The following is a 15461-nucleotide window of genomic DNA, read 5'->3' on the forward strand; positions in this document are numbered from 1 at the left end:
TTTCCTTACAGAAATCTTCCCTCTCTGAGTTTTTTACTTAACCGAAATCTTCCTTCATTGAGTTTTTTTCCTTGACAGAAATCTTCCCTCTCTGAGTTTTTTCCTTAACCGAAATCTTCCCTCATTGAGTTTTTCCTTAACAGAAATCTTCCCTCTCTGAGATTTTTCTCAACAAAATCTCTCCTCTGAGTGACGTAATTTCCGAAATCTTCCCTGCATTGAGTTTTTTATTCCTTACAGAAATCTTCCCCCTCTGCGTTTTTCCTTAACAGAAATCTTCCCTCATTGAGTTTTTGCCTTAACAGAAATCTTCCCTCTGAGTTTTTTCCTTAACAGAAATCTTCCCTCTCTGAGATTTTTTTCTCAACCGAAGTCTTCCAGCTCTGAGTTTTTTCTCAACCGAATCTTACCTGTCAGAATTCTTCTCAACCGATATCTTCCCTCTTCTAGTTTTTCCTCTTCCCATCTTCAGTTTTTAGCCTGTCTCTCTCTCTCTCTCTCCCAAGAAGACGCATCGCGTCCCCCCAAAAAGCTCTCGGCTCCTCCTGCTCCAAAACTCACACTTGAGGACCCTCGACAAGATTGGCTTTTATGACTGCTGTATAAAACTTCACAATGAGTTTCTGCAGCTTCATTTACGTATGACACGAGACGAAGACTTTTCTCGTTTCCCACTGGAGAATTTTCGCTATTTCCTGACCTTCTGCACCTGATGTTTTATCTGTTCTTCGCATCACTGTCCTTAGATACTTAAAACTAGATCGTTATTTTAGTTGTTTATTATTTACGTCAGACTGCAATTTGTTCCGCTCCAACCAAATTTACTACACACCGTCAGCATTCACCAAGAGACGTTCCCTTTCCCGACTATCTTGTCGTAACTGGATTCATCTTTGCAGTTTTATTCTGGTAAATATTTTCTGAAGAAAGCAACAGGCGTTATGAGCATCCAATGCTGTCACATGTAGGTGTGGGCAAAGAAAGCCTCTCTCTCTCCTCTCTCTCTCTCTCTCTCCTCTCTCTCTCTCTCTCTCTCTCAAGATGTATTTCAAATTAAAACGTTAAAATACATCATGGACTAGCAATGAGTCAGACTCCTTTCTGTAAATATATGCCATCAGCGCACCATAAACGGCGAGGTAATTTGTAGGTCCTCAAATTAAGTGGCTGAAACTACTTACAGATGTAGTTGATCCACGCGAGTCGTTTTCGCCTACAAAAAGTACACTTCTAAAAAACGAACGACCTTTAAATGAGAGCCAATGATAAAAGAAGGTAATGGAACGCTCTCACATTAGAAATCTTCACAGGAAATGTGAATGTTCTAGTGCAATATCTTTCGATCTTTTGACGGATTAAAAAAAATTAATGATGATCTTCAGAATTAATAAAAAAAAATAATGGATAAACAATTATTAAAAAAATGGACCGTGGAAAACATACATGACCATATATAAAAAGATCACTGGACAAAAGAATCAAGCAATGAAATGGTTAAACTAAAAAAAATTTTAAAAGTAGAGAAACGAAAATAATAAAACCAACGAAAGAAATAAAGTCGAAGGGATCGACTACTCTCTCATGAAAGCTGATGATCTCACTATGACAGGCAAGAGGAGGCAAAAGAGCCCTCAGGGGCTCTCTCTCTCTCTCTCTCTCTCTCTCTCTCTCTCTCTCTCTCTCTCTCTGAGTTTTTTCTTTATTGATGTTTCTGTTGCTGCTGTACTACGAGTCTCGAGTTGTAAAAGGCCCTCGCGCTACTCTCAACAAGGATTTAAACGATTCTTAACTGTGCCTCTCTCTCTCTCTCTCTCTCTCTCTCTCTCTCTCTCTCCTCTCTCTCCTCCTCTCCTCCTCCCTTTCTCTGTGTTTGTACATCACATATTCCATATTCTCTCTCTCGCTATCTCATCTCTCTCTCTCTCTCTCTCTACGGAGAGAGAGAACGAGTGTATATATATGTGATGTACAAACAGAGAGAGAGAGAGAGAGAGAGAGAGAGAGAGTTAAGAATCGTTTACATAGTAAATATATATATATAATATATATATATATATATATATATAATATATATATATATATATATATATATATATATAATATATATTATATATATATATATATATACACATTTACAAACTATGCAAATTTACATAAATTATGTTATACACAAAGGCTTAGCATAATCATCATTACTATTCGCACCAAACAAAACCCACATGTACGTACATGGGAAGCTTACGCAGAACCAAATATTTATGAGCAGAAATAAGCAAATTAAGGGGATCTGATAAACACTAAATGACGGGATCGATAACACCTAAATAAAAGTATACACACACAAGCAACTACACGACAGTAATGCAGAAGAATCGTTAAAACTGACAGAATGACTGAAACAGACAACAAGAATATTCGACAGCGAAAGGAAGAAGAGGCCTTCGCAATTGTTAGTGGGACAACTTGGCACCTCGACAGAATATAAATGCTGTCTGAAGCACTGTGGTGAAAGTATCATGTTCAAACAAAACACCATTTAGAGCAATCTCGTCTAAAATATAAAGTGGCTAGGGGCGGGGGGCGACTGGGAACATACACACAAAGGGACAGTAAGCTATTCGGACAATGAAGGAATGTCTCTCAGGCTTTCTTTACTACCCATAAAAAGGATCCCTGTTTTTTTTCCCTTAGCTAAATGGGAATAAAGGGAGAATCTCTATGCAATTGCTTTTATATTTTAACTCAAAGTCCACAATCTTACCCATCAGTGCCTCAACCATCTGATTCTTCTATAAACTGAATTTAAATATCTGTATTCTCTACGCGTTTGTTACTATACATTAATCCTGTAGCATTTGATACGAAGAGCTTACTTTCTAAACGACTTTGCCTGTTGAAACTGCAATTGTGCCCGCAGCAAGTCAATTCTGATCCCTTATATATTAAAAATAATGAACAAAGACATCCCCTTTCGGCAGAACAGTCTTCTTCTATTCCCTTAGTAGAAATAAGGATAACAGCTATGACAAAATTCCATTTACGACGAAAAAACTAAAAAATAAATAAATAAAGACACAAACAATGGATACGCTGACAATAACACCCCCCTTTCTTGTGACATCCACGTGTCAACACAAACCCTTTGCTCAAACAATAGCTACCCACTCCGAGTCTTCGGCAGCGCTTTGCCCAGCGCCACCCCCCCCCCCCCCCCCCCCCCCACCCCCCCCCCCCCCCCCCCCCCCCCCCCCACCCCCCCCCACCCCCCACCCCCCCCCCCCCCCCCCCCCCCCCCCCCCCCCCACCCCCCCCCCCCCCCCCCCGCCCTCTCTCTCTTCTCTCTCTCTCTCTCTCTCTCTCTCTCTCTCTCTCGATAGGGAGATATCCATCCTCACAACAATTGCCGTAAATTGGACTGCCATTATGTATTTGAGATAGAAATCGCCTTGTTCTCAAATTTATGATTGCCGATATTGGAGAAAAAAAAAAATTTCTCAGCTGTTGCAACAAGTTGGTGTGGTCCTGGTGATCTGCTGCAATAGACCATGAAATGTTTATGGATTTTTATTAAGCGGGATAACATTACAGGCCTCTCCCGCCCTCGCCCCCCTTTGTCCTCACCGTTATACCTATACTTGTGTTTACTCGAAAATATACGCTACTGGAACTCGTCTCACTAGAAAGGTCAAGACCAAAGAAGCACCAACAGCAATACAGGCTATCTCTCTCTCTCTCTCTCTCTCTCTCTCTCTCTCTCTCTCTCTCTTCTCTCTCATTAATATCAAGGAGATGAAGTTTGCGCATGATAACAAGCTGGCTGGTGACAACGAAGAGACCCCTGGGAGAAGTTTGCGGAAGTTCTAAAAGTTTGAGAGAGAGCGTTGGTAAGGGGAAGTAAAGTTGGGGGCCACTGTTAACTACATTGTAGTTAAATAAAGGTAACTGAGAGCCACCATGAGGCTGGAGCGACGAGTGTCAGTGTGGAAAGGCAAAAATAAACTACCCCTCGAGTCATTCGAAAGATGAAATATGGCAGATTCCTTGTCAAACCTATATATCTGAGGTGGTAAGTTTAGCATTAGAAGTATACTGATCTAGTAAGCTTTCGTTGCTGAGCCGAATGTGATATTTCTAAAGACTCAACCAAGCATGAAATTATTCTCGAATCACCCAACACAAAGAGAGAGAGAGAGAGAGAGAGAGAGAGAGAGAGAGAGAAGATATGGGTATATAGAGAGCAAATAAATGGCTAAAAAAGTAGTGAGGAAAAAACGGTATATACATCAAAACCAACCAGCGGCAGTGAGCTACATCGGTTAAATCCCCTCAACAGGTGGCGTAGGCTTGCTGAATTGACCAACGATGAGGCACGGAGGAGGAGGAGGAGGAGGAAAGGGTGTTAGACTTCGAAGACGTGGGATGAAGGGGGGAGAGTCCTGCTAAGCCAGATGAAAGAGATTTGAACATCTCCATCACAACTTACATCGGATATGAGGCACCAACAGGAAAAGATTACTGAACACTGTTCGCAGGCAATACAGGCACAGCAAAGCAGTTTACCTCATTCTCATCCCAACATCAACCCGATGGAACGGGCCACTTATCAAGAGCCTTTTCTGATACATGACGATGCAGAAGTGGGAGGTTATTATGGCAGCATCCGGCAAAAACGCCCATCTCACGATGATGACTGATGGCTTCTGATTGGTGACACTAAAACACTGCTCTTGACAACATGAATCATTTCGTCTGAATGGTATCGACAAGCATCAGGTTTCGCAGTCGACGAGAATATCATACAATCCATTTGAAACCGATTTTAAATCTGAGTCCTACCTAGCTACTATTTTTACTGTGAGAACACATCAATGCATGGAACTTGCGCATCAAATATGCGAAAGGAAGCAACAGATCAGAGCAGGAAATACCTGGCCTAAACCACAATTTAAACCAAAATAAAACTTTTTTTTTTTTAACCAAATTTGATATTTTTCAAGTTTGCTTCTTTTTTCTCACTAAAGCTTTTTCCACAAATATGTGTTTTGGGGGGCATTTTCAAGGGTGGAAATGGCCTTCCCTAGTTTTGACATCATGGACATGCCCTAAACTTTGGAAAAAAAAAAAACTTTGACCGCTCATTATTTCAAGGGTACACACTCACGCCATGACGGCAAACGGAGCTCAGAATAGCGTACAGCTGACTTCACTCCCTCCAAATGGGGAAAAGGGTACGACAGAGAGACTTCTGAAACTCGAAACAATCCAGCCCCTCGAGACGAATGACAGGGCAACCGCAGGACAACCTTCTTCGAAGGAACACAGCTCATATATCCTTTCGGTAATTCATTCCGCTCGAAATTCGAAGCAACAAAATATTATTACGTACATGCTGCTTGACAGCCAAAATACTTTCATTACTTAAATATTCAATGCTCTCTCTCTCTCTCTCTCTCTCTCTCTCTCTCTCTCTCTCTCTCTCTCTCTCTCTCAATTACTGGTGCAATTTTCACGCACAATTTTCCCATTTCAAGATGATACAAACGACCAAACGTAGATGTATCAATCTCCCTAATTTGATTCCATATCATCTATGTCTGCACCTCGTAGGGGTGCCTCGTAAAACTTCGTTATATTCGGTCGAAGCCGTTAGATTCAAGTACTTGCCACCCTTTTAGTATTCCCTCTTTTCTCCTTTCTTTTTAACACTTTCAGTATTCCCTCCTTTCTCCATTCTTTCTATCACTTTCACGCATGGATTTACAGTTTATAATGTACACTAAACAGAAAGATTTGCACCATTATCTCGAACGCCCATCACTGAAATCTTCACAAAAGATCATTCAATTTCTTGAAAAAAAATTATCAGATATAACCATTCACGTGACACTCTTCCAGTTGTATCGTATCGCTTGACCCAAGCAGCAGTTTGTTACTGTCTCCTACTTAGTTTTATTAGTGAATAACCTGAATGACGTCTCTTACAGAAGAAAAAATCCATCGCAAATCGAAGCAGGGCTGCTCTCACCGTATTCTGGTGATGCTAAATGAAAACATCTGAGCTGATCTGTGGCCAAAAGATTGGATTATAGGCCCTCATGAGATTTATGACATTTTGGCTATAAAGCCAAGCACTGAGCAGTTCCAGCCATTCAGCGGTTCTTAAGACAGTGAAGAGAAGAGGAAAGCAAGCAAGAATGAAAGCAAAGCAAAGCAGCTAAAAGGTAGGTGAAGTTAGGGGGTCGAACTGAACTGAATTGGGAATTGTGCCTCGTGAAAGGCTAGTTTATTGGACACCCCCTTCCCCCATCCTGTGAGGGGCGTAGCATCAGTAAAAGACATAGACACGTCGCCCAAAAGGGTTGAGTCACGTAGTGGAACAAGCCCTGTCAAACAACCTTCAGTAATACCCAAGGTGCACCAAGTGAGGTGCACTGACGTCATCAAAACCCTACGGGGAGAAGACCTTTATTCTGTTTCCCATGAAACGGCCTCTTGAGAGTGACCATTTTAGGCAACTCAGAGGCACCTCACTCCTTTCTCCATTCGACGAACTTCTAGGGACATTTCATTCCACCCTCACATCAACTAGGAGAATCAATTACAGGGAGGGCGTCTCCTCCTCCTCCGTCTCCTCTCACCATCATCTCGCTAATTGGAAGGCTCAGATTACAATTTTTTGGTCTATGCCCCTCCAAATCACTGCCTCCTCTACATCACACCAAATACTCTCTCTCTCTCTCTCTCTCTCTCTCTCTCTCTCTCTCTCTCTCTCTCTACTTTCATATTCTGCACACTTTCTACTTTCTCAGAAATTCTACTCCACTCACACTTTCTTTGCATATTCTACTCTCTCTTCTCTCTCTCTCTCTCTCTCTCCTCTCTCTCTTCTCACTCTCTCTTCATTCTCTTCTTTCTGCTTTCTTACTCTCCTTGCATATTCTACTATTTCTCCTTCTCTCTCCTTTCATATTCTAATCACTTTCAAATTCTACTTTCTCACTCTCCTTGCATATTCCACTGTCTCTCTCTCTCTCTCTCTCTCTCTCTCTCTCTCTCTCTCTCTCTCTCTCTCTCTCTCTCTCTCTTTTCTTCTTCTTCTTCTTCATTTACGTTTTCACACATTTAAAGATGCAGTAATTCACAGTGAATTCTTGAATACCCTAATTCCGTGATATATACATACATACATATACATACATACATACATACTATATCCGTATGTAACACACAGACACATAAAGCAACCTTTAAACTGATACCAATACAATGCCAAAATCTATACAAGTGCAATTTAATCTTTACTGCTCCGGGGCATACTACTAAGCATCGCCCTCACCAAGGACCACCACCACCACCACCGGTGGCGGCCAACGATGATAATAAAACAAGAACGAAAGGTAAAGAGGGAAACGTAACCTGGGAATTATTAAAGGGGACGTACTGTTAAACCGATGCTCTGATTCGCCGTCGTCATCTACCCACGTATATACTGTGCGTGTGTGCATATCAGATGCTGCTTAAACGGTGCCAGCAAAGTTCATGGCTATAAAAACACACACACACATATATATATACACACACATACACATTCACTAATTAAAATGCGCATGCGTATAGCCATGGGAAGTCATACAGCCACGAGCATGTTTGTCTTACACAAACAATCCTGTATTATAATTCGGGTCATCAAACACTTACGTATCTGTATGAGCGGAATAATTACTGAGAGAGAGAGAGAGAGAGAGAGAGAGAGAGAGAGAGAGAGAGAGAGAGAGAGAGAGAGAGAGATTTTTTAAACATGAAATATTAAAACCCTTAGGCCTTTGGTGACCCAGCACCGCAGACGATTTACAAAGATTATTTAAATCAGTCCATCAAATCCTTTAAATATTCTAAATAGATGCCAGAGCCACTTCTACTCTGCAGGGGCTTCCTTGATGGGTAAGCAAAAGACTTTATTATCCAGCCCCGGTCTGATGGACATACGAGAGTCAAGAAATAAAAAGTGAAGCGACGAGTTGCCTCTTCATATTAATGGGAATAATATTGGATTATGGCAAACTGACACTGGCCATAAAATTCAGGGATGAATTATTTTCGGGGAATATGAGGGGAAACTATCGCCAGTTTACTCTAGAGATAACGACACAAATTACAATCTTTCAGATGGAGGTGACGTTGGCCAAAATGTACCTGTAGTAACGAGGATGGGGTTATTTTGAGAGGTGGGAAACAGGACATGGAATGCACAGTAAAACTGTTGTTAAACGTTCTCACTCGATTATGATAAGGGACAGAGAGGAAGCAGCTTCTAAAGGGAGCGGAGAAAGACGGGAGACACTTACATTTTTACAGAAGACTTAATTTTGGAAATATGAAAAATGCCTCCTAAAAATATAACTGGAATCTTAGTGCGCCGTGTCCCAAGGAAAAGAGCGCCTTCCTCCAGGAGTTGTGACCCCTGCCAAATGAGGAAATGCCTCCTTTACTAATGGTAGGATGGTGATAGATCTCCCGCTGGTTGAGGCTACTGAAAATCGAAAATAAACAAATGGTAATACGTGGATTTGGAATCCCGTCATTTCTATAAACGGCCAGAATCTTAGCACCACCATATGCCAAGGCCAGGGGTCATCATTTAAGGGACAGAATCCACGGAGGATTTATCTGCAAATACAACCACGCGTTGGTTATCAACTTATCTTTGGCTCATGCACCCTTTCACTATATGCCAGAATGTTAATTACGACCCCCCCCCCTTTCCAAATTGTCTGCCTCAAAAGGTGCATTCAAAATGATATGCAACAAAATATTAATGGAAACACATGAGCTAGCAGAGAGAAAGCCCGGCGTGACCTCTCAGTTGTGCGGTCCGATGCACACTGCGTTGTGTGTGGTCCTAGGGCCAGTTTGAGCCTCCCAACCTGTGGTCACAATTTCCCCCTGAAACTCTGAAATTCCCCCAAGGGGAGAATTACCACCAGGTTGAGAACCACAGCACTATATAGTTTCCAGTTTCTGTGCCTTATAGTACGCAGTTCCTACCTGACCAGCCGATGCCAGTTGGATTTTACCCCCAGTCATCTGCCAGGTATCCAGGGTTCGAGCCGCCGAGACAAGCCAATTCAATGCCTTATCAACCCACTTCGAGTGTTTTCTGGTGCTCCTGCAGAGCAGCAGCATCAATTTTTTAGTATAAATCAAGCCTTCACCTAAAGAGGTTTCAAGCTAAAAAGGCAGCAAGTGCTCATATGCTAAGTTCAGCGCCCTCATTCAGGGCTAGGTCAGCATACGACGCACAGTGGTCCAGAATTGCCAAATCGTGGACAAAGCTCTAAGGTGATAACGATCCTAACTTGGAACCCAGTGTATTGAACATCTATTCAAATTAATAAAATGCAGAATTAAACAAAGAAAAAGTTTATTCTAACGTTACATAAAGTTTTTGTATGTACTATTAGACCTTCTTAAATCACGAAAATTATAACACTAGTCATAAGAAAGGGATTTTTATAGTATTATAAAAAATATTAAAACTATATATATACAATAACAATTCATGAAAAAAATAAAGAAATACAAGAGCACGATATTTCATGAAAAAAAAATAAAGAAATAGGAGAGCACGATTAATATTATTCTGACTATGACTGGAATTAACAAGTATAATTAAAAGAAATAAAAACTAGTGCTTTAGTGTCCCATACTACTTTCACAATCACAGTCAAAATCACAATCACTATCATCAGTCATGTTACCAACCATTACTGTCAGTGTCACTGGCAATATCATTATCACTGTCACTTTCCCGACCACCATTTCCAGACTGTTCGGTAGTGGGATCACTCATGAAAATGGGTGATGCTTCAAGAAGGGAAAGGATTTCGGGTGATAAACGAGTCCTTTTCTTATGTTGTAATCCTTGTGGTCGCAGCTGGTCGCAAGAAATTTTTGTGCTGATTATGAAAGTTTATGTACTAAATATTGCCCAGATGGCAAATACATTGGTGGATACAGTGGGAATACCTTTCAAAATCTGCAATAACTTTACCTATTAATTTCTATGTGCTTTGTCAGTTTCAGAATATATTGTCGCCATATATGTATTGTAGTTATGTCATTAAAGGTATTCCTACTAACTTGAGGTAAAATTTCTTCACATATTAAAAAATATGAAGCATATAAATATATACCTCAATATTTTTCCATCAGTTTATGACCCACTTAAACTTGCAACTTCGTCCCCTCTTGTTGCATTAACATCACTTGAATATGAAATACCGAAAAACATAATTAATCCTGCAATCAGTGGAAATTGATTTTTGGCCACGAATTCGTGATCCTGGACCACTGTGCGACGTAGGGTGAACTGGAGGTAAGCGAAGTGTGTTCCATAAAGCACAGGAAAATAATCGTCCATTTTAATCAGAGCAATAACACGAACTATATAAAGGACAGATTATTTTTTAGAGCCCCTTTCGATCTCACGACAGTGTCTAGGAACATATAATTACAGCAATGAGACCTCTCACCTTTCAAACTAAAACGTTTAAGCGAACGCCCATCAAGGAACTATTACCCTTTCCTGGATATTTTCCGTGACCTGCGCCATCTCGGTCGGCTTTGTTCATTACTTATTTGACTATTTATCTATAAATACGTCAAACTAAATGCGCATTCATTCTTTCTATAGAGTGGTTGCATAACCTCGATCTTCTTTTGAGAGTACGTTTATACTTTCACAAGCTCATTCCACGAGTCTGTATGATGCTGCTTCCTTTCTAAATAAAACAGGTTCCGAGTAGGATAAGCACAGCATACAAGCCCATGCACACACACACACACACACACACTAAGGCCTTCCATTTCAGAAGTCTCTTATTGTTTCTGAAGGCTCTAAGAAGGAAGTCTGTCTCTTGTAGTCCTCTACATGAGGTAAGCAACGTAGGGGGACACAAGCGCTGTGTGCTTCGACTCCTGTTTGATGTTGAAATGAATATTACCACCACTAGATTCTCCATTTAGTTCGTGAAGGTTCCACGCTCGTTTCAGGTTTAAATGCTATTATTTTTTTTTTCACGTAAACGACCAAAACGTCAAGAAAATCTTACACACAAATGATTAAAAAGGCAAGGAAGTTGTGGACAAGATCGCCAATACAGTGACGAGGAATGACTTTATAACTCAAACTGCTCATGAAATGTTCAAATGCCTAAAAATTCTTATTAGACGCCCACGTACAATGGTCGTAAAAGGGAACGGTAACGAAATTCCACTCAACTGGCACCCAGTACGATGAAAACTTAATCTTGAACCGAAATAAATCTTTTCTTTTACATAAATATATCATCAAACAACCCACAAGGATGAATAAAATATTTCGTCCAATGTCCTGGGCTGAATAATTAGAATAAACGAACCACCTTGAATCACTTTTCTTCAAAGAAATGTCGCTAATTTTTCCCCCCAAAAAATAGTATATAAAATTATTTTAAGTTGCGCTGGAATAAAATACGCATACTGCAAATGACTCTGTGTGTGGTTCTGTACATGTTGGTAAAACTATGAAAAGCCAGCCATGCGGCATAATGCTGTAAGGTCCAGGTTCCCCTGCCACACAAAGCCTACAATGTATAATAATAATTATAACAACCGTCCTCCTCTCATGAAACCATTCTATGCACCTCAATGGGAGTGAAAAAATGGCGATGATGCGCTTCCGGTTTCCTGGGGCAAGGCCGAAATTCGCTATTGTCTCTGAAAAAGTGGGGAGAGAGAGAGAGAGAGAGAGAGAGAGAGAGAGAGAGAGAGAGAGAGAGAGAGAGAGAGAGAGAGGAAAACTGCCGCTTTAACCTAATTGACTTCAAAATAACGCTGTCTCTGAAAAGGGGCGAAATATTGATTGTGAATCCAACCGGTTGAATGGAGTGGTCGGTATTTCCCTCTTCCTTTCGACGATAATGGTTACTACGTGACTGGTACTTGTTGCTTTCTGATACGACGAGCGAAGGGCAAAATAAATATTCGCCGTCATGAGAACTTGATTGATGCAAAACATAAAAATCGCTACGTCTTAATAAAACAATGTTTATATCTGCAATTTCCCAGTGAATTCTATGCAAAGAATAGAGTTGTATTTATTTTTTTCAATAACAGTAACTATTCAGCCAACTAGCTCACAACATTCTAGACGAAGTCAATTCAATTTTCACCACACTCGCCTACTACAAATGAAAGCGGGAAACAAACCACAGATGGTATGGTACTTATTTTTTCGAGCCTACACCCTTAAATTTTACATTTTCCTAATCGTGGATAGACCTTAAAACGAACAATCCAGTCCAGCATATAATGGGGCTGCAACAGAAAAACATAAAAGCAGTACTAATCACTTACGATTGGACTAACAACATAAAGAAAATAGAAACTTATAGAGCGAATTTTCTTGAATGAAAACTTCATTTGCTAAATAATATTTCTGGATGTATAAATATGTGTGTAGGGGGGTGGGGGGTGGGGGGGGGGGGGGTGGGGGGGCATATCAGAAGCATGTCTGACTAGCTATTAAGAGGACGTTAACACAAAGTTTCGGCCAAGGACAGACTGCCATGGGCCCATCGCTCATGACCTAACACGTATTTGTTGACCTAACCATTGAATAAGGTAGCGGGCAGTTGGTCGACTCTGGTGAATTGCAACTGGCGACAGAAAAGGACACCACAGAGCTTGCAAATTCGTAAGCAAATACCATCTGAGAGTCAGGGGGCTAGTACAACAGGAATTCAGCTCTTTTATTAAGAACTACTAAATAATATGTACTTTATCTGCAATATATATATATATATATATATATATATATATATATATATATATACTATATACGAAAACATTAAGCTACATATCTCCTTTAATATCCAATTCGCTATACCTCGGAAATAATATAATTTCATATATGTTAACCGAAGGGGAATTTGTTTAGTTTATAATAAGTTCGTCGTCCCGTGGCATCGAACCAGCGAACAGACACTGATATAAACCCTTCGGTTAACATATATGAAAAAGTAGTATTTCCATGGTAAAGCGAATTGGATATTAAAGGACATTTGTAGTTTAATGCTTACATATGAATCAAGGTGATGTGATAAAGTTCATTTAACACACCAACACACACACACACATATATATATATATATATATATATATATATATATATATATATATATATATATATATATATTAGTAAATTTGTGATTGTGTGTATCGTTCTTAAAATGAAAGCAAACTAAAATAACATTACATTATCAAATACAAATCGCAGATGAGACCTACTTCATGATGATTTTTTTTCAAAAACCCAGTCAATCTCGGCAATTAATGAAAAAACTACACTCAAAGAAACGGATGACATTTGCAAAAAAAAAAAAAAAAAAAAAAAAAAAAAAAAAAAAAAAAAAAAAAAAAAAATCTAGAGTTTCAAAACCAGTGGGTGGGTGGGTGGGGTGGGTGGTATGCCGCCCACCCGGGTGGGCGGCCTGCCTGACTGACTTACCTTCATCATCCTCTTCGGTCTGAGAATCCGAAGTTCTGATGGAGAATCTGGGCGCAGCAACAGGTGGGACACGCGCGTGGGGGTAGAACCCGGCCTGCGTTCTTCCTGTGGGTGATGCCGACGAAGGGGTGACACTATTCGAGTCGTTGGATGTATTGGACGACCTGGACGTGTCCGAAACGTTTGACTTCTTTCTGGGCGAGGACTTCGACTGCCTCCTTTGCCGGGCTATCGTGCTGGCGAAGGCCAACATGTGGGTGCTACTGATGGCCTTCTCGTAGCTGGAGTTGCGGTTGCCCTGGGACAGCGGGATATTGCTGGGCCTCCTGTCCCCGGTGGACAAGGCATCCTCTGCGGGAAGGGCACTCACCCGCAGGTCGTTGGTCGACTGCATCGCCCCGTAACCTCCTTCGGGGTTCGAAGCGCTGGACAGCCTCCTGACGGGCTCCTTCTCACTGGATGTGATGATGGGCACGACTCGGGAGGCATACTTGGACAACTTCCGCAGGAGTCCGAAACGTGGCTGCGGTGATGTGGTGTCCCCAGAGGCCTCAGGTGTCGCCTCTGCCTCCGCGGAGGCGGCGGCTTCGGCCTCCTCCTGAACCATCTCCTTGACCACATTGCCACTAATGGTCGAGATGCCACTATCACCTTTCATGCTGACGGAAGAGGGACTCGAGAGTCCAGTAGCACGAAAACGAAAACACTTTTCTGAACGTCAAGAAGTTTCTCTCTGTCTCTCTCTCTCTTTCTTTCTTCCTTTCTAGTTTCCTAAAGAACCTGTTTCACTTGCACTCGTCTCTCGCACATCCATTGGGTTTCCCGAAAACGCAGGATTTCAATCCTCAGGTCCAACGGTCACTATGCATCACATCACTACGTCCGACAGACCGACGCACGTCCTACGACGGGCCTTCACTAGGTCAACCGACGTCCCCCATCGCTGGCAGAGGAGGAGGAGATGGAGGAAGAGGAGTAGGAGGAGGAGCTTCCTCCGCTACGGCAGGGGTTGTGCTTTCTGTACCTGAGACTGGCCTCCATCACGAAGCAGCTCTCTCGCTGGGGCGATCCGAATCTCAGCCGTTTTAAAGCGAGCACACTAGAGAGAGAGAGAGAGAGAGAGAGAGAGAGAGAGAGAGAGAGAGAGAGAGCGCCAGCAGCAGCAGCAGACACCCAGGAACTTCGCACACTTCACCTGCCACACCTCCTCCGACTGTGTTACCCTTCCAGCAGATGCGAGGAGGAGGAGGAATAGGAGGAGGAAGAAGAGGAGGGGAGTGTGTCAGGAGAGAGAGAGAGGGAGAGAACGCGAGGGAGACTCTTTCACTCCCACGAGCTGTATCTGTTCGTGTCCGTCAGGTTGAAGAGGCACAGGTGACGACGGGCAGCAGTAAGGGCGGCGCCCTCCGGACGATTTCCTGCGGCAGCAGACGACGACAGCGAGCGAACGACGGGTTCTAGAGAGAAGAGGAAGATGGTGTAGTCTCGGAATGCTGTATGCTGGTGGTGCCGCTGCTGGTGCTGCTGCTGCTGCTGCCGATATTTTTAAGGGAGAGCTAACACCGTCGTCCTCACCACCACAACTTGACCCTTCGATATTTCATCGCGCCATCTAATACATTTCACACCACACTTGGGGAAACAAAGATAATAAACAAAAGGGGAAATCCTCTGCATCTCAGGTTGGGAGGGGGGATGGGGAAGGAAAACGACCCCCCCCCCCCCCCCGGTCACCTATGCACACAGCCACCTCCGATGACAATCGCTGTGCGCACGTGCATATGCACTTGACAGTATATACTACACTATAACCTATGAAAACCAACAGTATATAGTCCTCTGCGCAATGGATGGGGAGACCGTTCTCGGCCACCCAACCCCCCCCCACACACACACATACAGGGCACACACA

At 42.1% G+C, this 15461-nt stretch overlaps 1 protein-coding gene across 11 annotated transcripts in view; it reads right to left on the reverse strand.

Moving 5' to 3' along the window:
- The window catches only part of LOC135207210 (proton channel OtopLc-like), a 771996-nt gene that overhangs the window by 292460 nt on the left and 464075 nt on the right, over positions 1-15461 (reverse strand). Inside the window, exon 1 of one of the 11 annotated variants that reach the window (XM_064238823.1) lies at positions 13550-15155. The exons of the other annotated variants lie outside the window; for them this stretch is intronic. Coding sequence (XP_064094893.1) covers positions 13550-14207 — 658 coding nt within the window. The 5' untranslated portion in view covers positions 14208-15155. Of the gene's footprint in view, positions 1-13549; positions 15156-15461 lie in introns of those variants that run through there. 11 annotated transcript variants of the gene reach the window in all.

This window comes from Macrobrachium nipponense, chromosome 32, assembly GCF_015104395.2.
Source record: "Macrobrachium nipponense isolate FS-2020 chromosome 32, ASM1510439v2, whole genome shotgun sequence".
Taxonomy (NCBI): Eukaryota; Metazoa; Arthropoda; class Malacostraca; order Decapoda; family Palaemonidae; genus Macrobrachium; species Macrobrachium nipponense.